General features: G+C 42.1%; 2 protein-coding genes across 4 annotated transcripts in view; one reads left to right on the top strand and one right to left on the bottom strand.

The window, feature by feature from the left end:
* Positions 1 to 4035, bottom strand: part of MTRR (5-methyltetrahydrofolate-homocysteine methyltransferase reductase) — a 118100-nt gene extending 114065 nt beyond the window's left edge. Inside the window, exon 1 of the mRNA XM_043507118.1 lies at positions 3904 to 4035. The gene's annotated coding sequence lies outside the window, so the exon portion shown is untranslated. The remainder of the gene's footprint in view (positions 1 to 3903) is intronic.
* A 34-nt stretch (positions 4036 to 4069) lies between these two features.
* Positions 4070 to 22467, top strand: FASTKD3 (FAST kinase domains 3). Of its 3 annotated transcripts, XM_038388310.2 has the most exons (7): positions 4080 to 4218; positions 8360 to 9829; positions 10480 to 10565; positions 12623 to 12797; positions 16409 to 16478; positions 18126 to 18240; positions 21407 to 22467. In XM_038388310.2, the coding sequence occupies exons 2-7, from the start codon at positions 8389 to 8391 to the stop codon at positions 21503 to 21505; spliced, it is 1986 nt and encodes a 661-aa protein (XP_038244238.1). In that variant the 5' UTR covers positions 4080 to 4218; positions 8360 to 8388; the 3' UTR covers positions 21506 to 22467. The 3 variants fall into 3 exon arrangements, 2 of the variants coding, with proteins under 2 accessions (XP_043364412.1, XP_038244238.1); XR_006279107.1 differs by lacking the exons at positions 16409 to 16478; positions 18126 to 18240; positions 21407 to 22467 and adding an exon at positions 12983 to 14917 and having other exon boundaries at positions 4070 to 4218; positions 12623 to 12884; XM_043508477.1 differs by lacking the exons at positions 16409 to 16478; positions 18126 to 18240; positions 21407 to 22467 and adding an exon at positions 15507 to 15526 and having other exon boundaries at positions 4070 to 4218.
* Positions 22468 to 23899: the final 1432 nt, after the last annotated feature.

Below are 23899 nucleotides of genomic sequence, written 5' to 3' on the forward strand. Positions count from 1 at the left end.
TAACTGATATCTGGCCTGACATTCACTGCCTCCATCACCACACTGTTGTAATATGTATCCAAAAGGTATCTTGTAAGGTATCATATGTAAATCGATGAAAGGCTGGTCATGAACAGGATTGAGTGATGTATGTGTCTGTTGCGTGTAAACTCTGCAGCTGAACGCCACCTCCTGGGTCCTAGTGCCAGTCGAGCTCCCCTTCTGCGTGCTGGGAAGCTTCCTGTTTTCTGTGCAACAGCGAGTGCCCGCAGTGGGGCAGGGTGAGGAAGGGTGGGGGAAATGAGGGAAGGGGGGGATGAGAGGGGAAGAGGCAGGGGCATGTGTGAGTGAGGCATAGGTGCTGGAACTAGGGGTGCTGTCATACCCTCTGGCTTGAAGTGGTTTCCATTACATACAGGGTTTCAGTTTGGTTCAATGGCTCTCAGCACCCCCACTATACAACTTGTTTCAGCACCCCTGGAGTGAGGAAGGGGGCTGGGGATGGGGTATCCCAGGGGGAAGCAAGAGCCTGGCATGCGGAGTCCCCTCGGCAGCAGCTGGGGCTCCCCTGTTAAGCAGGCCCATCGAACCTTCACCCAGACAAGCCCTACCCCCTTACACCTGGACCCCCGACAAGCTCCCCATCCTGACCCCCACCCCACTGAGCCCCAACCAGCTGCACCTGGACTCCCACCCCTTCAAGCCCCACTCCCCAGACCCCTGCACCAAGCCCCCAACACCCGTCCCCCCATCTCCTCACATCCAGACCCCCCTGCTGAGCCCCAACCACCTTCACTTGGATCCCCTGCAGTCTTATTGCCCCTGCACCCAGAACCCCGCAATGAGCCCCTGTGCATCCAGATCTCCCTCTGAGCCACCTGCACCCAGACTACCCCACACAGAAACCTCTCACCCCACACCTGGATCCCCCACATTAAACCATTCCGCACTTGGATCCTGCTGGGCTGAGTCTGCCCACCTACACCTGGTATGCCTGGCACAGAGGGGCAGGGCCCTGGGGTGTTTCTGGGGCAGGTCCGTCCCTTGCACTGTGTCAGGGTTGGGTGCAGCATCACTGCGAAGTCCCCGTACTGGAGGAGGTGGGGGCTGCAGGGTGATCTCCCACCTCAGTGGAGCCAGTGGCCCATGCTCCCCACTGACATGCCAAAGCCACATTTATTTATTGACAAATAAAATTTGCAGAATTTTAGAACATTGGATGCATAATTTTTTTTTTTTTTTTGGCACAGGTTTTTAAATTTTGTGGCACAGAATTCCCTCAGGAGTAAGCAAAGTCTTCACTTGCTGAGGCAGAGGGGTGTGGCTTACAGTTGTGGGTGTCCTGAACAGAACATCACACTGCCAACTAAAGACAAGTTGTATTACAAATGACACATAAGAAACTCGCTTTGGGGAAGTGTACAATTCACATGGTCAAAATACATTGTGCAGGTATACAGTGTGCACACAGGCAACAGAAGTCAACAGCAGCAGGGGACAGGCTCAAACCAAAAAAACCCCAAAAGACAAAAAAAGTCAAGGTGACAGAATTCAAAGCACAATTATTATATTTTCCCAGAGAACTGAAAACTGGTTAAAAAATAAAAGGAGAGCCTTTTCATATCGGGAGGAAGAGTAGAAGGAAGAAGATTTTATACATGTCGATTCCAAATCAGGACTCAATATCAAAAATAGGGTAATGTTGAGCCTCAGTCAACCATTCCAATTGAAAGGGCACCCTTGCCACATTGATGGACCTCTTTGGACCCAGCGAGAGTCAGGTGCCTAACCGTAAAAGCATTAATGAAAGCAAGATCCCATGATTAGGAAGCTCATACTGGTGAGTCACATCATAGCGCATTTAACTTACACTAATTCAACTATACACGCTCGGCAAAAAAAAAAAAAAAAAAAGAAAAACAACAAGATATCTGTAAATAGTGCAGGTGAGTCCACTCACCATTCCAATCAATGAGCGAATGCCCCAGAGTGAGTGTGAGATGGGAGACATGAATCTGCTGTTCCCTCAGTCGGTCTCAGTTCCCGCGTGCCTCTCATAGCGTTAGCATCTCGCCGCACCGAGTGTGATTCTAGCGTTTAACGATGCATATTTTTCATATAACATGGCCCCTAAATGCAAGCCAACTACTTCATCTGGTGCTCAACCGAAGAAACAGCCATCTATTCCAACCCTGGAGGAAAAACTGGCTGTGTTGGACTTATTGAGAGATGGTATATCCGTCTCCAATGTGGCGAGTAAATATGGCCGCAATGAATCTAGCATCCATGCCATCAAGATTCGAGAGAGAAATTTGTCAAGCCGTGGCATCAAGTGCTCCAATAACTGCTAAGGTGATGAGCCAGGTGCATGATAAGACTTTAGCGAAGACTGAAAAGGCATTAAACTTATGGCTGGAAGACATGAACCGTAAACGTGTGCCTATTGATGGCAACACGTTGCGAGAAAAGGCTCTTAGCCTCTACGCACTATTCAAACCTCCCCCCGAAGAGGGACAGCCTTCTGATGAGAAGGAATTCAAAGTTAGCCAAGGTTGGCTTAACAGTTTTAGGAACTGCTTCAACCTCAAAAACGTGTAGACTACTGGTGAAGCTGCATCTGCCAATAAAGAATGATTTAATTTCTGAATACGATCCCTCTATGGAACGAAGCCTCAAAATCACATGTAGTATTATGGACTATTTGAGACCATATCAAGAAATGTTTGAGCAGCTCAAGAGACAACAGCGACAGTTGCTGATCACCATGTTTTTCAAGGAAAAACAACCAGCAGCAGATAATCCTACACAATCAACTTCTCGAGTTGAACCAGAGCCAACCACTTTGTCTAAGACTTGCTCTCAATCACCTCCATCTCCTGGATCGACATCAAGCCCTGATGACCCCCTGTAATTAATCCCCCGTAATTAAAAATACAGTACTGAACTATTTTCCAAGTGAGACCTAGGAATAATATGAGGAAGTAAGATGGTGTCTGGAGTTACAGGACATGTCTTTGCAATAACTCAGCTTTCCAAGAGCCAGATGTGTGAAAAAGACCTAAACTGAAGTTAAAAAAAACAAACAAAAAAACCCAACACACACAAAACAAACCCACTCCGCTTTGAAACCAATTCCCTAGAGAACAGGTGTTCCCTATCACAACCCCCAGAGAGGGGTGGCCAACCTGAGGCTGAGAAGGAGCCAGAATTTACCAACGTACATTGCCAAAGAGTCACAGTAATATGTCAGCAGCCCCCCATCAGCTCCCCCATCCTGCTCCCAGCGCCTCCCACCAAAGGGCAGCCCTCCCCGCACCTCCCGATCAGCTGTTTCATGGCGTGCAGGAGGCTGGGGGGGGCAGGAGTGAGGACATGGCAGGCTCAGGGGAGGGGGCAGGAAGGGGTGGAGTCGGGGGGGCAGGGCCTGTGGCAGAGCCCGGGGGTGAGCACTGAGCACCCCACTGAAAAGTTGGCGCCTGTCGCTCCAGCCCCGGAGTTGGTGCCGGTACAAGGAGCCGCAGATTAACTTCTGTAGAGCGGCAGCTGGCTCAGGAGCCACAGGTTGGCCACCCCTCCCCCAGAGAAACGGGCGCTACCGGGCGCCCCTGCTGGCCAGTCTCGGGAGACAGACGGACTGAGAGGAAGGGAGGCGGAGGCTGCGCCCGCTTCACCTGTCGGGCCGGTCTCGCCTCGGCGCCGGCGGGCAGGAAACGGGATTTAATTTTTTAACCAGATCCAGGTTTCCCGTTATCTCGCGTCCCGGGTTTATCGCGCCGAGGCCGGGCCGCTGAGCGGAGACAGCGGCGACTCCCCTGCAGGGTTCAGCCCCCCGCCAAGCAGCTACGGGACTCACAGCCAGCCCAGCCCAGGCGGCCGCCCGCCCGCCAACGGTCACCCCGCTCCGAACGCGGCCTGGCCCCTCACCTGCTCCGCGCGGCCCAGTCTCCCAGCGGCCGTCACGCCGCCTCACATCCGCCGCGCGGAAGAGGCCCCCGCGAGCCAACTGGAGCGTTGCCCGGAGTTGCGCCAGGAGCGGGCCCGGCCCCGGCCCCTTCCCGGCGGAGACGCGACCATGAAGGGCGGGCACTCCGGGTTAGTCTGTGGTTGGCCGAAGTAAGGGCGCTGAACGCCTGGCGCAAGGGAGCGGGGTCTTATCGAAGAGGAGGCAGCGTTGACGCGCGTTGCGGGAACTGCGCGTGGGGTCGCCGCTCGGAGCCCGGCTTAGTTTGTGTCAGCCAGGTACAGAGCCAGGCGGGGCAGCTCTACCGTGTTTTTCAAGCCAGCCACGGGGAGTGGGAGGGAGCTGGATGCAGGGGTGGCGGGAGCGGGGCCGGAAGGCTCCTAGCGCTAAGGAGAGGCTGCCCGTCTCAGTGTTTGATCCTTTCCCCGTCTGAGCGCTCGGGAACGCCGCCATCTCCAGGGAAACTTGGGAAATTAGCAAAGGACGTTATGCTAAAGCCCTGCTCTGATGGACGCTGTCATTGGCTCTTTACAGAGCGATCGAATGGTTAAAACAATATTTCAGAAAGAATAATTCGTGTCTAACAACACTTTGGGCCCTAAAACCTAAAAATAACAAAATCTAGTAGCCTTCTTACTCTTTTACTTAATTAGCAATGGAGACTGGTCCTCTGTGGCTCACAGCCAAGCGTTTTACGTGGTAAACACCAGTTAGCAAATAGCTGTTGTCTTGCAAACGCTGCCAGACCTAGCACTTCCTACTAGGAGTAGTTCTGAAGAATTCCATGGGAGTCGTTCTTGTAACAATCCCGATTAACTGTTGCCCTCCTTTTCTAGTCATTTACCCCTGTCCAAAGTGAATGTAAAATGCTGTCAAATCAGAAGGAGAGCATTTTGCACCCCCATTGCACAAGTGTAAACAAATATAGGAACGGGTATAGTTGTGGATCAGGGTTTTTTGTGTCATTCATTAGATTATCATGTACCACTAGAGTGTTACTCTAGGTGCAGAGAAGTGTACCTTTACACATAGCTGTAACATGTCCTTTATGGGAAAGGTATCTGTACCTTGGAACTGAGAAGGCCAGATTCTTTGCTGTTGAAAATCAGTACGCCTTTGCTGAGGCCTCCTAACTCTTTTTTTTTTTCCATTATGAGCAATTAGACTGTCTTTCAGAGGTGTTAAGACTAATATTATAAAATAGGAGGAAGGGGGACTGATTCAAAGGCCTGTTTGAAGTTTCACACAGAGTAAATATTTGTATTACTATTTGTTGTGTTTTTATAGTAGCACCTGCTATAGGGCAAGGTGCTTTCCAAACAGAAAAAAGGGAATAGTCCCTTTTCCAAGAAACTCAGTCTAAAATTGACAGACAGACACATAGGCAGAAATTTGGGGAAATGTGAATGACATACTGTTCTTTCTTTTTAGTTAATGTGCATGCCAAGTAGATTCCCTACTAACTTTGCAGGGGGGCAATAAAAATACTTCTCCGAAACTTCCTTCTGATTACGTGCTAGTTTAACTCAAAGCAGAGTCAGTGTAGCTATACAACTTAATTTGGTTGAATATGAATGGTATTAAGAGGCAAGAAGGCATCCGTTAAAAAGTAGAATTTAAATATACTAGTGAGGAAAATAGAAAGGAGCATAAACTCTGACAAATGAAGTGTAAAAATATAATTAGGAAGACCAAAAAAAAATTGGAAGAACAGCTAGCCAAAGACTCTAAAAGTAATAGCAAAAAAAAAAAAAAGTAAGTACATCAGAAGCAGGAAGCCTGCTAAACAACCAGTGGGGCCACTGTACAATCGAGATGCTAAAGGAGCACTAAGGGATGATAAAGCCATTGTGGAGAAACGAAATGAATTCTTTCCATTGGTCTTCATAGCTGGGATGTGAGGGAGATTCCCAAAACTGAGCCTTTCTTTTTAAGTGACAAATCTGAGGAAACTGTCCCAGATTGAGGTGTCATTAGAGAAGGTTTTGGAGCAAATTGATAAACTAAACAGTAATACCTCACCAGGACCAGATGTATTCACACAAGAGTTCTGAAGGAACTCAAATGTGAAATTGCAGAACTACTAACTGTAGTCTGTAACCTATCATTTTAAATCAGCTTCTGTACCAAATGACTGGAGGATAGCTAATGTGATGCCAATTTTTAAAAAGGGCTCCAGAGGTGATCCCAGCAATTTCAGGCCGGTAAGCCTGACTTCAGTACCGGGCAGACTGGTTGAAACTATAATAAAGAACAAAATTGTCAGACACATAGATGAACATAATTTTGGGGGAGGGGTCAGTATGTTTTTTTTTTTTTTAAAGGAAATCATGCCTCACCAAATCTACTAAAATTCTTTGAGGGGGTCAACAAACACATGCACAAGGGGGATACAGTGTACTTAGATTTTCAGAAATCCTTTGACAAGGTCCATCACCAAAGGCTGTTAAGCAAAGTAAGCTGTCATGGGATAAGAGGGAAGGTCCTCTCATGGATCAGGAACTGGTTAAAAGACTGGAAACAAAGGGTAGGAGTAATGGTTAGTTTTCAGAATGGAGAGAGGTAAATACAAGTATCCCTCAAAGATCTGAACTGTACCAGTCCTATTCAAGATACTCATAAATGGTTTGGAAAAAGGGGTAAACAGTGAAGTGGCAAAGTTTGCAAATGATATAAAACTACTCAAGATAGGCAAGTCCCAGGCACGCTGCAAAGAGCTACAAAAGGATCTCCCAGAACTGGGTGACTGAGCAACAAAATGGCAGATGAAATTCAGTGTTGATAAACGCAAAGTAATGCACATTGGAAAACATAATCCCAACTATACATATAAAATGATGGGGTCTAATTTAGCTGCTACCACTCAGGAAAGAGATCTTGGAGTCATTGTGGATAGTCCTCTGAAAACATCCACTTAGTGTGTAGCAACAGTCAAAAAAGCTAACACAATGTTGGGAATCATTAAGAAAGGGATAGATAATAAGACAGAAAATATCATATTGCCTTTGCTTATATCCATGGTAGATCCACATTTTGAATACTGCATGCAGATGTGATTACCCAATCTCAAAAAAGATCTCTTGGAATTGGAAAAGGTTCAGAAAAGGACAACGAAAATTATTAGGGGTATGGAACAGCTTCCATCTGAGGAGAGAGAAGACTGGGAATTTTCAGCTTGGAAAAGAGATGACTAACGGGGGATATGGTTGAGGTCTATAAAATCATGACTGGTGTAGAGAAAGTAAATAAGGAAGTGCTATTACTCTTTCTCATAACACACATAACCTAGGGGTTAACAAATGAAGTTAATAATCAGGTTTAAAACAAACAAAAGGAAGTATTTTTTTCACATAAGGCACAGTTCAGTCTGTGGAATTCCTTGCCGGAGGATATTGTGAAGGCCAAGACTATAACACGGTTCTAAAAAATGAACTAGAGAAGTTCATGGAGGATTGAACCATCAATGGCTATTAGCCAGAATGTGCAGGGATGGTGTCCCTAGCCTCTGTTTGTCAGAAGCTGGGAATGGGCAACAGGGGATGAATCACTTGATGATTACCTATTCTGTTCATTCTCTCTGGGGCAACTGGCACTGGCAACTGTTGGAAGACAGGATACTGGGCTAGATGGATCTTTGGTCTGACCCAGTATGGCTGCTCTTATGTTAAATACATAATTTATCAATGTGCAGGTCAAAAAATATACTTGTCAATAATAGGACTCTTGCATAGTTCAAGAATTACTGTTTTAAATTAACAGTGTGAACTTGAAATCAAGTCAACTTTAACAAGTGTTAAAGGTAGTTTCAGGTACGGCACTACACTTACTCCTGAGTTTCCATGCCAATTCTTAGGGCCTCTTATTGAGAAGCCATGATCCTGCAGATGTTTACACGTATGTTCCTCTATAAGCATTGAAGTCAATCTAATAACTCATCGACTTAAAGTGAAGTAAATGTGAAGTAGATATGTGAGTGTCTGTAGGAATGGGATGAGGTTGTCTTTTTTTTATTTTATTTTATTTTATTCTGTTGCTGTATGCGCAGGTAACTAAGGCCCTGATCCTGTAACTATCTGGGTATAGGCATGTGCTTGAGCAGGTCTAACCATAGGCTTGGGATCTAACTGACTATATACATGTTCTGCAGTCAAATGTGCAAAGTAATCAAGTTGGGGAAAAAAACAGAGAAAAATTTTGGTGTGATGGGGGGAGGGGTGTCTTTGGGAAACAGACCATTAAGGGAGCAAGGAAGAAGTCCTCTAGACAGGTTGTTCAATGTTCTCTGTAGGGTTTCTTCCACCTCCCTCTGAAGCGTCTGGACAAGATGGGCCACTGGTCTAATACGGTAAAGTAATTTCTATATTTCTGTGACACTGTCATTTCTCTATAAAATGTCCCTTTCTTTTTTTCCTCCTGTAGGCAACTTCCAGGGGAACAGTTGACCTGATATGGCTTTGATTAACTTACAGAGTTTCCGGTTTTATTCTTCTACTGTACGCACATGCAGATCCCTGGGAACACTAAGAAAAACCTTGAACCACCTTAGTTATCAAGGCAGACAGCTAAGGTCATGGTGCTGTGGTTCCTCGGTCTTTGGCACAGTACTTTCAAGGGTTAGGTTTCAGTGTGTGTTTTGTAGAAACTACCATGCAGAACTCTGGAACCAGCCTAACTCCATTACAGGAACTGTGCATCTTTACAGAGATGCTGGGAACAGTTCTAAATCTGATGGCAAATGGATGGATGAACAAAAATTTTTCATGGAGCTGAACAGCTTCAATTCATCCAACGAGATTTTTAAATTTCTGAGTTCTTTAGAAGTTATATCTGACACCATGGCAGCAGCAGCTTTACAGAGGATCTGTGAATTTGAAGTGGATGACAGTGGATTGAAGAATCCTGAAGACATATTGGAGAATGAAGTCTTCAAGGCATTATGCTTTCAGTTTGAACATGAATCGCAAAAGCTGTCAGACACTGGTCTTGTGACTGCATTGCAGGTTTTGATAAAGTTGCGTGTAGATCCCTGGAGTACTTTGATTGTGCGTTTGGTATCGGAGAGCCTTGAACGGCTTGATAAGGGACAATTAACCATTAGAAACCTGTGTATTCTTGGAGAAAGCTTGCTTGATTTGGAAGGCCCAGGTTGTACAATGCTGGAACAAATTGTGAACCAAGTACAAGGAAAAAAGCTTGAAGAATGGCCCACTGAGGAAATAGCAATGGTTTATGGAATGCTGCAGATGAGTATTACAGAAGAAGGACAATACCAAGACTTGTTAAACCACATGAACAACATCACTTTAGCCTTAGCTCCCCAACTAAGCCCTAAACTGATAAGCAGAATACTGAATGCACTGGTTATTCTTGACCAAACTCAGGCAATCCCTTTAGTAATAAGACTATGTAAGTATTCAGTGAGGCATGTCCCTCGATTCACAGATGATGAACTAGTAAATGTGCTGGGAGCTTTCATACATTTTGGACACGCTGACCAATTCTTCACAGATGCACTGGAAAGGCTTGTTCCCAAATCCTCCTTCACCATGCACCCGGAAGCAGTCAGCAAAGTCATGCAATACTGCTGCAGAAAGCTGATCCGTTCTAAGCCCATCTTTGATGCAGTGGCAGAAAGTTTTGCTTATAATGCCGACAAATGCACCACCAGACAGATTGCTGAGTATATTGTTCCATTTGGGACACTCAATTACCTACCACCAAGTGCTCCCTCTGTCTTCAGAAAACTTGAAAGGATACTAAATGCTCGCTTTACTCAGTTTCAGCCTCACACCCTGCTGAATCTGCTCCACTCATGCACCCTTATTGAGCGTTATCCAGTAAACTTTCTGGCAAAAATATTTAACCCCTATTTTCTTCAACAGCTGCAGGGTAAGGGAACTAAATTCATCTCTGGTACTCTGTATATTAGCTTCTCTCATACCCCCTCCTTGTGAAACTATGTATCTCAAACTCCACAATCAGCTGTTGGAGCTAACTGAAGAAGAGGGGATCAGGAAGTTGAAGGTTCCTGTATAAAGTTTAGAGACAGAAATTTCTAAAGGAGAGCAGGAAGATAGGCTCCTTCCCTGCTTTAGCTGTTTCTGATAAGTGTTCCATAAACTTTAACCAGCTGATCCTCAGAAATTAGTAAATATTATCCTTGGCTTACAGAGTGGGAAACTGAATCACACATTGAGGGGATGGGTGGAAGAGGCTTCCTTTCCCATGCTTAATCCACTAGAATTCACTGTCCTTCTGATGTCATGATATCTTACAAGATAACATGAAGAACCCAAATCTTGCCAGATATTTATTTTTCTTCAAAATTTAAAAATACAGCTATAAGTAAGTGAGAGAGATGATTTTCAAATATTTGATTTTTATATGTAATTTTTAAGTTTATGCGCATGTTCTGTTAATGATTCAGGATAAAGCATCTTTTATGAATGTTTCTTTAAAAACTCCCCTTTGTACAATGACTTGCATGGGAATTCTTGTTGAACACATCTGTACTGAATGTCTGAATCTTTTTGTTTCAGCTCAAACACCAGGTTTGGACAGATTTGTCCTCTCCCAGCTGACCCAGCTCTTTTTAACAGTTACCTTGGAGTGTCCCTTCTATGAGGTAGTAGATATGATTTGAAATATTGTTTGGGATTTTTTTGGTCCACGTAGTAATCATTGCATAATTGTTCCTTCTGAAGCAACATAATATAGACCAGTGGTCCCTAAACTTTTCAGGGTCATGCCCCCCCCTTGCCCCTGTCTGCCCTTCCCTCACCCCCTGGGCCAGGAGTGGGACCGTGGCTCTGGAGGAAGGGGGAACAGAGCTGTGGCCCGGGGCCAAGGCTGGGGCCAGTACAGGGGTAGAGGCATGGTCAGGGGCCTGGAGCTGCGGGCAAGGCTGAAGTAGAACTGGGAGTGGGACTGGGTGGCACTTCCTCTCTGCCCCCTGTGGGGGCAGGCCCATGCCCTGTTGCACCCTCCATGAACATTCCTCTGTGCCCCACAGTTTCGAGACCTCTGATATAGATATATAGGTCTCTTTTCATGATTAAAATTGTGAGAAAATGAGATTGTCCTACTTTATTTTTCTGTTCTCTGCACAACCAGTTACGTACAATGCACCATATGCAGCCATTTAAAAAAAAAATCCCAGTGTGAAGGCATACACTGGAATCTGTCTGGTTGCAGAGGGAAGGGTTATTGGCAAGGATTTCAAAAATGTGTAAAAGAAACTTAACCTACTCTGGCTGGCAATTTGTCTGACAAAACATTTATTGGCAAGAAAATGCTAATTCATCAAAACAAACCTTTTGGAGGAAAGGCTTGGTCTACCCTTTTAATGGACTGATGGTGCGAGGTGCTGAGTGATATCCACATGCCTGGGGGTTGAGGGTATGCAGCATCTCACAGGGTCAGGTCCTTACGGTTTCTCTCACAACCATTACATAATAAACAGCTGTCCTGCTTCTCACACTTTAACCCATAGAAATTCAATATAATATATAATGGCTGGTGAGAAAGGGGGCACTGTGATGAGGTGACTGCTTCCCTTAGCCTGAGATATGTTATAAAACCTGTAGGTGTTGGGGATGAGGAAGTGATAAGTTCTTTGGACCATAAATGAAATTCTGCTTTAGGTATGGAGGACCTTAAGAACTAGGAATCTTTATGATGAGAAAGATGGAGTCTTTATTTTTCCTATCCCATAGGAATGTGAAAGCCCAGTGGAGGAGCTAGCATTTTTTGTCTAGTGGGAGGAACGTCTGAGTCATGGGATGCCCTCTTCTCTTCTCTTCTCTTCTCTTCTCTTCTCTTCTCTTCTCTTCTCTCAATTTCTGGCTATGTAAAATGCTGGCAAATCACTCTTGCCTAATTTCTTTACTTTCCACAGGAAAGTAAAGTGTTGTCTGGCCCAGCTGTAAGAGTCTAACAGCAGTGCTGTCTTTTTCTCCTTGTTTCCTGTGCCTGGTTCTGGAGGGACAGGGCAAAGCTGATGTTAGTGTTGGAGCTACAGAATTCTGGGACTCACCACTCACCTGTAACTGACAGGAGGTCAGGAGGACTGGAAACCAAGCACATCTGGCAGGCGTAGTTACCATGACTCAGACAGCAGGGATCTCAAACGACATCCATTGGGAGTGAACTCACCCATTGCACTGAGCTGAGCATAGAAGACATTTCCCTTTGGTTTTTTTCTTTGGTATGAGAAGATATAGAAGGTAACACAAGCTCCTGTGATTCACCAAGCAGCTCCACTGGGAAATTGAAACCTTCAGGCTTGCCTCCTTGCAGCCTGTAGTGTGGACTAGCCTAGGCCACACTTGAGGATGATGGTGGATTAATATATATTTGGACATATAGTAAGAGTCTTGCTTGGAGTGTTTCTGTTGTTTTAGTTTGGTGTAGTATTTGCATCCTGTTTTTTAAGGTCCTGATTCAACAAGATTCTGAAGCACGCTATGTACACTCTTTTACAATAATACACTTGCTAGCTATTAAAAAATAGCTTACCCACCCCATTATTTTTTAGTTTCTTAATTACCTGCATATGTAGGAAATGTTTCTATGTGCTACTGAGGTAACTGTAAGAGCAGAGCAGATAGAGGCTTAGATTTTATCTTTTTTCTTGCTAAGTGAAATTTTGTGAGTATTTCCTTTTCTTTGCTCTTTTGATAGGGTCCTAAACTCCTTCCAAAGTATCGAGTAAAGTCCTTTCTCGTACCAGGCCGTTCACTGGAGTCCTCTGTGGACGTTCACCTCTACAACAGGGTAAAGACTGGACTAGTTGATTTGCTTGGAAAAAGAATGTATTTTGCTTCTCGTGTGTTGACACCATATTGCTATACATTAGGTGAGTGGTGATGTCATTTTTTAAGGTAGAGGTGACTGGACCTATTGAGGTCCCTTCCAGACCTACACTTCTCTGATTCTATGATTATTCGCAAAAAGAAAAGGAGTACTTGTGGCACCTTAGAGACTAACAAATTTATTAGAGCATAAGCTTTCGTGAGCTACAGCTCACTTCATCGGATGCATTTGTCACAGTATCTGGAGTGGCTCAAGACTGAGAGTGCCAATTTCAGGGCAGACTGTCAAAAAGCAGGGCAGACACCCCAAACTGGTGGTGTGATCTATAATTAGATGTCATCAATCCAATAACAAATGTGAATTCCCAAAGTACAACCATAGTTTGCTAATGGAGTCACAGACAGTCCCCTTAGACATTCCAGTCTATCTTGCCACCCAGGCAAGCTGGACTATGTGACAAATGGTCACTTACAACAAAAATCTCAAAATACTCAGGTTGCTTCCAGTCCCAAGAGACCAGTCACTTACCCCAGATCAGTTTGTTCCTTAGATCTCACACCAAAACAATGTTGGTAGCCAATCCTATAATTAACTAACTAAAGGTTTATTAACTAGGAAAAAGAAATCAGAGTTATATACAGGTTAAAACAAGAAAGCATATACACAAGTGAATCTCACTCTCTGATTCAAAAGGTGATAGAGTTATAATAATTGGTCAATTCAAAGCATCTTTTGGGGCTAACCCCTACCAAGTAGCACGGGGATCTCTTTGCTTATGTTTAGGAATATCTGCCCCTCAGTCTAAACAGCATGAAAGAGAGATTCAGTTTCTCATTGTCAGGGATTTTTATCCCCTCCACTCCAGAGTTCAAACTGATGGGATGAGTTCATGCATAGGTCTCTCCTTCCTGGAGGAAATTAGGAATGCAGTCAGTAATGCTTTGATGCTACACAATGCTTAATTTGCCTTCAATGGCCATGGACAAGCACTTTACCTTAATCAGTGCTGTGTGTCCTATTGGCGAGTTACAAAATTATAGAGGTTTACAATGCAAACACTCAGTATAACTTTATACCATGGGCTATAAAGGTTATAAGTGAGATCAGTACATGCGACATATTACAAGCATTTTATAAAGTCTAAGCACATTCTTATCAGCTTACCATCTAATTTCTATTTTGATAATGCTAACACACAGGAAAGCAAGATTGGTTTCTAGCTATGCATTTTTAAGTGTTCAGTGGGGCCTGGGGCCTTGGCATGAGCTGGCACTTGGCCTACCAGTGTCACAAGTAATATTATAGTAGCGGAACTTTGCATCTTGTTGTCACAGTTTAGAGCAACTGCACCTGTATTCCCTCTCCATGGTCCACCAAAGGTACCCATTCTAGTCTCCCAGCTCCTCAGCCATCACCTCTTTGGAGTAGAGATCCATGTCTCCTTCTCTCCTGTCTAGGATTTTTCCAGGCTGCACATTTCTCTGCCTACACTGATATTCACAGCAAGCCAGACTGCCTAAACAGGCCAGCAGCTGCACTTTGCTTTCTCTTTGAAGGCTGTGAACAAGTGTGATAGCCAGCAATTATAGTTACCTCCCAGCTCTTTCTATGCAAAACAGAAAATGTGCAGTTTAATATATTCTTATTTGTTAAATGTATATTGTGATCTCTCAGACCAAAAAATCAGACAAAATTAACGCTATAAATCTTTTTAAAAAGCAGTATTTATCAAAATGTCATAGTTTGAAATTCAAAGTTCTTAACTGACTCATGGCACAGTGCAGAAAGAGAAAACACTGAAAAATAGAGATTTTTTGTTCTGTTTTAAAAAAAAAAAAATTTAGTTTTGTTCGGTGATTGAATGAAGTAGTCCCATCCACTGGTGATGGAATACTTGAACACAGACATTTCACTCCTGCCAGTCCCTGTCCTGCCCCCAAACCCACCTCTGCTGCTCCAAAATATTTCCTATAGCCTGCATACAAATATGAACAGGTATATCAGCTTTTTTTATCAGGAACATTCACTTTTTTTTTTTTTTTTTTAAATATATCTCATCTCTACCACTGGGCATGCGAAGCCCCTTTCTCAATCCCGCCCTCCCTCCGCCCCTCTCCTTTTGTCAACCTGCGAGTCTTAAAGTATGTATGGGCATGTTTAAATGCACAATCAATGCAATATTCAAGGACTTTACTTTTTTCCATACCTGTATAATGTGTTTATGTAAATTTGGTTTTCCCATGTATTATACAGTTTTTTATTTATTTGTTTGAAGTTTTAGAAGACCTCTCACAGTTTCAACTGTGGCTATTTATTTGCTTAATTTATTTGGTTAGAGTTATATTCAACACTGCTTTTCCCCCTCCCCCATGGGAATTCTAGTGGTTTGCCCATGACACTCTTTTCTGCATTCCTGTTAACTTTTGTTCAAAAAAACAAAACAAAATTTTTTTTCTGACCTTACCAGTTTCTGTTGGAAGATGGAAAATTGTTGTTGTACAAAGTCTAATTTAAGGGAAATAGAATGACTTTTTAAAGTTTAGTATGCCTTCATCTGGTATTATACCAGAAATGTAAAGTAATGCTATTTGGAAGGGTTTTAAATTATTGACATTGTACAGTCTTTGTGTATTGGCTCTGGAAGGTAGGGTGGCAGAGTCATAAACCTTAATTTATTTTAATAGCTGTGTTTCTGTGATCTGGTTGCATTTGTGCAGCTTGGATTTGGATTTTTTTTTCTTCTGTTTAACAGTGTGAAATGTATGGAGATCATATTTTTTATACAGGTATTTCAATTAAACTTTTTTTGTATATAACAGCACTGTGTTGTGTATTCACTTGTACTCAGAATTACATTTCAGACCACACAGGGAACAAAGCAGTTATATTATAAATATTTGAAGAATATAACTTAAAGGGGCTCCAGCAGCTGAGCCAGAGAATTAATAGGCTCTAGCCCATCTTCTTTTCAGACTGTTCCTATTTATTTAAACACACTCACTTAGATGTAGTCAATGTGAATTTCCTTCTTGTCAGACAGGAAAAGGTAAGCTCAGATTTGTATGTGCACACACAAATTTTATTTAGCAGGAGTCCACTCATTTTAAACTTGCGGGTGGAAAGGATATTTTACTAAGAAGTTGGTAGGGGGGTTAAAATGAGATCTAGAAAGGAAGTTACTAGGTGCATGCTGTGTTATACACTCACATTGTAGGCAATACCGCTATGGAAAAATGAAGATATGCCACTATCTTGTCTTGAATATCAGAAAATTATTCACTTCAAGTATGCATGAGGCCAAAGAATCATTCCTTGATTAAAATCTTGGCAAACTGAAGGTCTAGGTTGTCCGTGGTAATTGCTAGCTGCCCAGATTATACATACCCAGCAGTTGCATAATTTACTTATGTCTTTTTTAGAAATATTTTCCATATGTTTGTCTGCCTTGTTTATTCTTTAATCATTAACCGCTTCTTTCTTCTTAACTCCTTTTTAGATGGGCACATGGATAGATGTAATTTGTAATAGAAAGCTATGTTCGTTCTTGGGGAGTGTCTGTCAGTCAGGGAAAAGTATTAATAAAATTACAATAAGCAGTGTATATTGTATGAAAGCATTTGTTTTTCTTTCCCACTCGTCCCTCCCCCAACCCAGATGTTGAGATTAAATTAGATGAAGAAGGCTTTGTGTTACCTGCCACCCGATATGAGGAGGTGCACAGGAGGTAAGAGAACTACAAACACTAGAGACAAAGACCATCAGACTGTGAGATTACATTAAATTGACAAAAATGGCAATATTCAGGGTGAAATTCTGGCCAGATTGAAGTCAATGGGGGGTTTGCCATTGATTGCAATGAAGCCAGTTTTATACCCTGGGTATCTTAAAACCTTGACTTGCAATGTATCACATATAGACCCAGATTGTGAGTGGTTATGAGGGACAGACGAGAAATTCACTCTTCACTATGTAGGAGCCAGAATGGATAACACTAATTTTCTAATAAATAAATAAATAAATAAATAAAAATTAAATCTAATTATTTTACTTTCTGTATTAGTTGTTTATTTTCTTACCATTTTATACTTTTAAGTTGCTAAAGTGGATGTTTGGTACTTGTTTCTTTAGTTTCCTAATTGTAAAATTTCAGATTTTACATAAAGATTTTTTTCTACTAATTAATTTCACCTTTAAAACATCTGTGCTGAAAAAGTTAAGTCCAGGGTCTCATTAACATACTTCGTGTGAGACCAGCACAACCTCAGCAACTAAATTGATGAGCAAGGAATTTATACTATATTTGCAATTGGACTTCCATAAGTCAAGAAAGCTGAATGCTTTGACCAGGCTGTACACCTCCATCAAAATTTTCAGTCTGATATCCGTGGGACTTGTGCTCCTAAGTCATGTAGGTAGTTTTGAAAATCCCACCTATAGTTGTCTAAATGTGGGGTTAGGAGCTTAAACATAGCCTCTTACTTTTGAAAAGTTTGGCCTATGTTCACAATAACTTTTAATTTATTGAAAACTACACATTGTGAAAGATGAGGCAAATTTTGCTTTGGAATGACAAAGGTTTTATGCCATTGAGAGACATTTTTAATCAAAATACAGTTTTTGGCCCTGATGCTGCAAACCTTGTACACATGCTTAACTTTAAGTAACATCCATATAAGTTTCAGAGTAGCAGCCGTGTTAGTCTGTATTCGCAAAAAGAAAAGGAGTACTTGTGGCACCTTAGAGACTAACAAATTTATTAAAGCATAAGCTTTCGTGAGCTACAGCTCACTTCATCGGATGCATTTGGTGGGAAAAAAAAAAATTCCACCAAATGCATCCGATGAAGTGAGCTGTAGCTCACGAAAGCTTATGCTCTAATAAATTTGTTAGTCTCTAAGGTGCCACAAGTACTCCTATTCATATAAGTATAGCTACCTGCATCAGTGTTTGCAGGATCAGACTCTTGTTTTCAGTATTTTGTTCTTACCTGTATCAGTTTTGTAATATTCAAATAAGATACCCACCAATAGTGGCATTACAAATAAACAATTTAGGTAATTTGATTCATTATATATTTTAATGTAAAATTGCCAAATACAATTTTTTCAAATTAATTTTAGAAAGTTTCAACCTGATTTAAATACATGATTTAACAAAAAATCAAATTGTTTAAATTGCCTTGATTTTAATCACTCTACCCTGGGAGGGGCCAATCATAGTAGCATCCCCTCTGCTGTGACCCCAGGGGCTATGTGTTCTAAAAGGGTGTGGGGAACAGGCAGTATCCCTTGCCCCTTTCCCTGGGGCCCACAAAGTAGGTCTAATAATTGATAACATTGTTTTTAAATGCACTTTTTGTGTTTGATTTTAGAATAGCCCTGTGTATTGATGGTCAAAAGAGGTTTTGCAGCAACAACCACAGTCTTCTAGGCAAAGAAGCTATTAAACAAAGACATTTGCAATTACTTGGTTATGAAGTTGTGCAGGTAAGGGCTGAAGCTATCGGCTGGTGCTTCTCTAGCTTGAAAAAGATTGAAGGATAATTTATAATAAAGGTTAAAGCTACTGCTGCAAACACTTACCATGCTGGTTGTGGACTTGCTCTGGTTGTGTGACCTCTTCCCTTTCTTCCTTTTCTTTTTTATTATTAGTTCATTCTTTCTGCTTGCCAGTTGCAAATTTCAAGAGCACTCAGCTCCTATGACTGTTTTAAACAATCCTGGTTCCATTGACTTCAGTGAAAGTTTTGTCACTTGAGTTCAGTGAGACTAGAATTTGTACCTAAACGTCTCACTTTTTTTTAATTTTCAAAAGACCTTAACTGGGATTTTTTTAAAGGTAAAGGGTTTCTTGGTGTGGTGTTTTTTTTGTTTTTTTGTTTTTTTTTTATAAGAATACATATAAAGCCTTTTTTCTGTTCATAGAATCCCCACAACTAGGTCATTTTCTTTATTTTGCTTGGTTTCAGAGTAGCAGCCATGTTAGTCTGTATTCGCAAAAAGAAAAGGAGTACTTGTGGCACCTTAGAGACTAACAAATTTATTTGAGCATAAGCTTTCGTGAGCTACAGCTCACTTCATCAGATGCATTCAGTGGAAAATACAGTGGGGAGATTTATATACATAGAGAATATGAAACAATGGGTTTTACCATACATACTGTAACCAGAGTGGTGAACTTAAGGTGAGCTATTACCAGCAGGAGAGCGGGAGAGGGGGTTGGGGGAGTGGAAGGAGAACCTTTTGTAGTGATAATCAAGGTGGGCCATTTCCGGCAGTTGACAAGAACGTCTGAGGAACAGTGGGGGGTGGAGATAAACATGGGGAAATAGTTCTACTTTGTGTAATGACCCATCCACTCCCAGTCTCTATTCAAGCCTAAGTTAATTGTGTCCAGTGTGCAAATTAATTCCAATTCAGCAGTCTCTCGCTGGAGTCTATTTTTGAAGTTTTTTTGTTGAAGTATTGCCACTTTTAGGTCTGTAATTGAGTGACCAGAGAGATTGAAGTGTTCTCCAACTGGTTTTTGAATGTTATAATTCTTGACGTCTGATTTGTGTCCATTTATTCTTTTACATAGAGCCTGTCCAGTTTGACCAATGTACATGGCAGAGCGGCATTGCTGGCACATGATGGCATATATCACATTGGTAGATGCGCAGGTGAACGAGCCTCTGATATTGTGGCTGATGTGATTAGGCCCTATGATGGTGTCCCCTGAATAGATACGTGGACACAATTGGCAATGGGCTTTGTTGCAAGGATAGGCTCCTGGGTTAGTGGTTCTGTTGTGTGGTTGCTGGTGCGTATTTGCTTCAGGTTGGGGGGCTGTCTATAAGCAAGGACTGGCCTGTCTCCAAGATCTGTGAGAGTGATGGGTCGTCCTTCAGGATAGGTTGTAGATCCTTGATGATGCATTGGAGAGGTTTTAGTTGGGGGCTGAAGGTGATGGCTAGTGGCGTTCTGTTGTTTTCTTTGTTGGGCCTGTCCTGTAGTAGGTGACTTCTGGGTACTCTTCTGGCTCTGTCAATCTGTTTCTTCACTTCAGCAGGTGGGTATTGTAGTTGTAAGAATGTTTGATCGAGATCTTGTAGGTGTTTGTCACTGTCTGAGGGGTTGGAGCAAATGCAGTTGTATCGTAGAGCTTGGCTGTAGACAATGGATCGTGTGGTGTGGTCTGGATGAAAGCTAGAGGCATGTAGATAGGAATAGCGGTCAGTAGGTTTCCGGTATAGGGTGGTGTTTATGTGACCATCGCTTATTATCACCGTAGAGTCCAGGAAGTGGATCTCTTGTGTGGACTGGTCCAGGCTGAGGTTGATGGTGGGATGGAAATTGTTGAAATCCTGGTGGAATTCCTCAAGGGCTTCTTTTCCATGGGTCCAGATGATGAAGATGTCGTCAATGTAGCGGAAGTAGAGTAGGGGCATTAGGGGACGAGAGCTGAGGAAGCATTGTTCTAAGTCAGCCATAAAAATGTTGGCATACTGTGGGGCCATGCGGGTACCCATCACAGTGCCGCTGATTTGAAGATATACATTGTCCCCAAATGTGAAATAGTTATGGGTGAGGACACCATCATAGGGCCTAATCATATCAGCCACAATATCAGAGGCTCGTTCACCTGCACATCTACCAATGTGATATATGCCACCATGTGCCAGCAATGCCCCTCTGCCATGTACATTGGTCAAACTGGACAGTCTCTACGTAAAAGAATAAATGGACACAAACCAGACGTCAAGAATTATAACATTCAAAAACCAGTTGGAGAACACTACAATCTCTCCGGTCACACTATTACAGATCTGAGGGTGGCTATCCTTCAACAAAAAAACTTCAAAAACAGACTCCAGCGAGAGACTGCTGAATTGGAATTAATTTGCAAACTGGACTTAGGCTTGAATAGAGACTGGGAGTGGATGGGTCATTACACAAAGTAGAACTATTTTCCCATGTTTATTCCCACCCCCCACTGTTCCTCAGACGTTCTTGTCAACTCCTGGAAATGGCCCACCTTGATTATCACTACAAAAGTGTCCCCCCTTCCCGTCCCCCCGCTCTCCTGCTGGTAATAGCTCACCTTAAGTGATCACTCTGGTTACAGTATATATGGTAACACCCATTGTTTTCATGTTCTCTATGTATATAAATCTCCCCACTGTATTTTCCACTGAATGCCTCCGATGAAGTGAGCTGTAGCTCACGAAAGCGTATGCTCAAATAAATTTGTTAGTCTCTAAGGTGCCACAAGTACTCCTTTTCTTTTATTTTGCTTGTTCATATTTTCTTAATTTTTTCTGAAAGACTTTTTTCCTGTGTGGATTGAAGTAAAATCCTTTTTTAAATTTTGCAAATGGAGAATTTGTTATAATCGGCTAGTTCAATGCACCCAACTTTAGTAACTGACTTTGGCCCTGATTCTGCAATGAACTCCACACTCAGGCAGTCCCTATAGAGTCCACTTGCATGGAGTCAGTTGCAAGATTGGAAGCTTAATTTGCATTTTTAAAAGCTTAACATAATTCATGACATGAAATTATTCATTCACGAAAATTTCATTTTATGTAAGTTAATCTTAAAGAATATTGAGTATAATGCAGTTGTTTATTTAAAGCAGTTTCTCATAACCATTTCTCTCTTTAACTTCCAGATTCCATTTTTTGAGTTTGAGACTTTAGATAACAACAGAGAGATAGTAGAATATCTGCACAAGAAAATTTTTCCTCGTACCTACAGGCTCAACTGGTGATACAATATAACAATAATAGAACACAGACTGGTCTACAGCACCTCTAGGTACTGTGAAGTGTAAATATTTTGATGGGAGAACCACTCTACTTTCAAACTAACTCCTCATAGGATGATTTTGGCTTCCAGATGTGAGGCTCTCCAGTTCCTGGATGGATTGATGTACAAAGAATTAGAAAGGGCAACAGAATTTATTTTATTTTGTGTGAACATTTACTGCAGCTGAATAATAATGGAAAATGCTTGCAAAACCGTTCATGCTGAGTTTCCTGGGTATTGCACTTTTCCTTTTAGAGTTGACAGAGATATGCTTATAAATGGGTAAATACATCATTGTATGTGGGGTTATTAAAAGTTGCTAGACATTCAAGTTGTTACTGATCAGGGCTTTTCTCAGTGGTACAATAAATTCAGTTGCACAGTGTCAAATTGTGCACTGTCTTACACTGTGCAACACTGGAATTATTGGAGTTTCCAAAATATGTAAATCAGGGTAGAATTTTGCCACTTATGTGAATCAAAACGCTTAGTACTTATGAAACAAATTTAATACCCTAAAGAAAAGTACGGTTTATTATCATAATTGCATATATATTTAAAATACTATTAATTTCTTTAATAATGTGATTTAAGTATGCAAGTTTTCTATTTACCAGGAATTTTAAATGTGAAAGAAAATCAATGCACTTCATTCATATTTGTTCATGTCCTTATTTATATTTCTCACCATTTTAGATTTCTCAGCTGTATTCCATAGAACTTAAAATATTACTTGTTTTAATGTTCAGTGACTCTAATAAAGAGCACTATTGCCCTTTGATCATAGAGTAAAATAATTTATTTGAAAGTATGAAGAATTCATTGCATTGTCATCAGTCCAGTACTTTTTGTTGTACTGCTCTTTTTCCAGTTAAAATAAATAATTATTCTTAAAGATGGAAACTTGAATCCCCATCTACCTTACACTGTCAAATCAACTTTATTTTCTCTGATAGAGACTACTCATTGCAAGCTAATGGAGTTACACAGGTGGCACTGAGAGCCTTGTTTGCTCGGCAGAGTGTTGTTGGAGATGATGTGTGAGATAGAGGTAGCTCAGCTTTACTTTAATAACACAGGATGAGTTCAGTGAGGGAAAAATCTTTCATGCAGGCTCGATTGTTTCCTTTATGTCCAGTGATGTGTAGATACTTGTGCAAATAGTAAAGCCAACGTACAAAGTTAAGCAAGATTGACCCTAATTACTACAGATGGCAGGTGACCTAAGTCAGAGGGAAAATTCCTGTAGTTTTAAAACCAAACAAAAATACAACTCTTCTTATTTCATTAAAACATCCACCTCTTCTAGCATGAGTTCTGTTTTTTTTGTTTTGTTTTTTTCTGAAGGTACATCTACACAAGGATAAAAACCTGCAGTTGGCCCAGGTTCACAGGATCTGGGCTCTGGTCTGAAAAATTGCTGTGAAGATATTAAGGCTTGGGCTGGAACCTATGCTCTGGAACTCTGCAAAAGGGAAGGATCCAGTCCAAGCCTGAATGTCTACATAGCAATTTTTCAGCTCGGAGCGCAAGCCTGAGTCAGCTGACCTGGACCAACTGCAAAATTTTTATCCCTGTGTAGATGTAAGCTAATGTCCTTGTTGATTGCTTTTGAAATGCAGACATCTGTCAGAGCTGCCAAATAGTACCCAGAGGTTTGAGGTTGATGCCAAGAGCTGGAAGGACATCTAGATTTTATTGACCCTGGCGTACTTTCTCCTCACTTTGTCCTCTCCCAATCCTTACCTCACCCCTCCCTGCTCTCACTGGTGTGGGAGTGTGGCACTCTGGCAAATTGCCAGTCTGGCCTCTTTTCTGGGTCAGTTCAACCATCCAAACTCCCCATTCTGCTGGCTCACATAGCTAGGGAATGGAACTGAGCACCAGTCGGAAGACAGCTTGTTATAAAGAGCAAGCAGTACTCAGCACATCAGAAAATAGTCTTCACAGGTAAAGTAAGGGGGAGCAAAAGAAAAGCCTTATTATTTGTATTATCATAGCTTCTAGGGGCTCTGGTCATAGACCAGTGGTTCTCAAACTTTTGTTCTGGTGACCCCTTTCACATAGCAAGCCTCTATTATTGACCCCCCCCTTTTAAATTAAAAACACTTTTTTACATATTTTACACCATTATAAAAGCTGGAGGCAAAGTGGGGTTTGGGGTGGAGGCTGACAGCTTGCGACCCTCCCTTGTGATAACCTCATGACCCCGAGGGGGCCTGACCCCCAATTTGAGAACCCCTGCCATAGACCATTATGCTAAGCACTGTACAAACCCAGAACAAAAATACAATCTTTGTCCCAAAGAGCTTGCAATCTGAGTGTAAGACGAGGCAACAGATGGAGACAGACAGGA

This window comes from Dermochelys coriacea, chromosome 2, assembly GCF_009764565.3.
Source record: "Dermochelys coriacea isolate rDerCor1 chromosome 2, rDerCor1.pri.v4, whole genome shotgun sequence".
NCBI classification, from domain to species: domain Eukaryota; kingdom Metazoa; phylum Chordata; order Testudines; family Dermochelyidae; genus Dermochelys; species Dermochelys coriacea.

Excerpts from the sequence above, each read along its gene's own strand:
- FASTKD3 (XM_038388310.2), top strand. The coding sequence starts at position 8,389 with ATGGCTTTGATTAACTTACAGAGTTTCCGGTTTTATTCTTCTACTGTA. Across the intron at positions 10,566-12,622 it reads TGGAGTGTCCCTTCTATGAG|GGTCCTAAACTCCTTCCAAA; the intron begins GTAGTAGATATG and ends CTCTTTTGATAG. Across the intron at positions 12,798-16,408 it reads ACCATATTGCTATACATTAG|ATGTTGAGATTAAATTAGAT; the intron begins GTGAGTGGTGAT and ends CCCCCAACCCAG.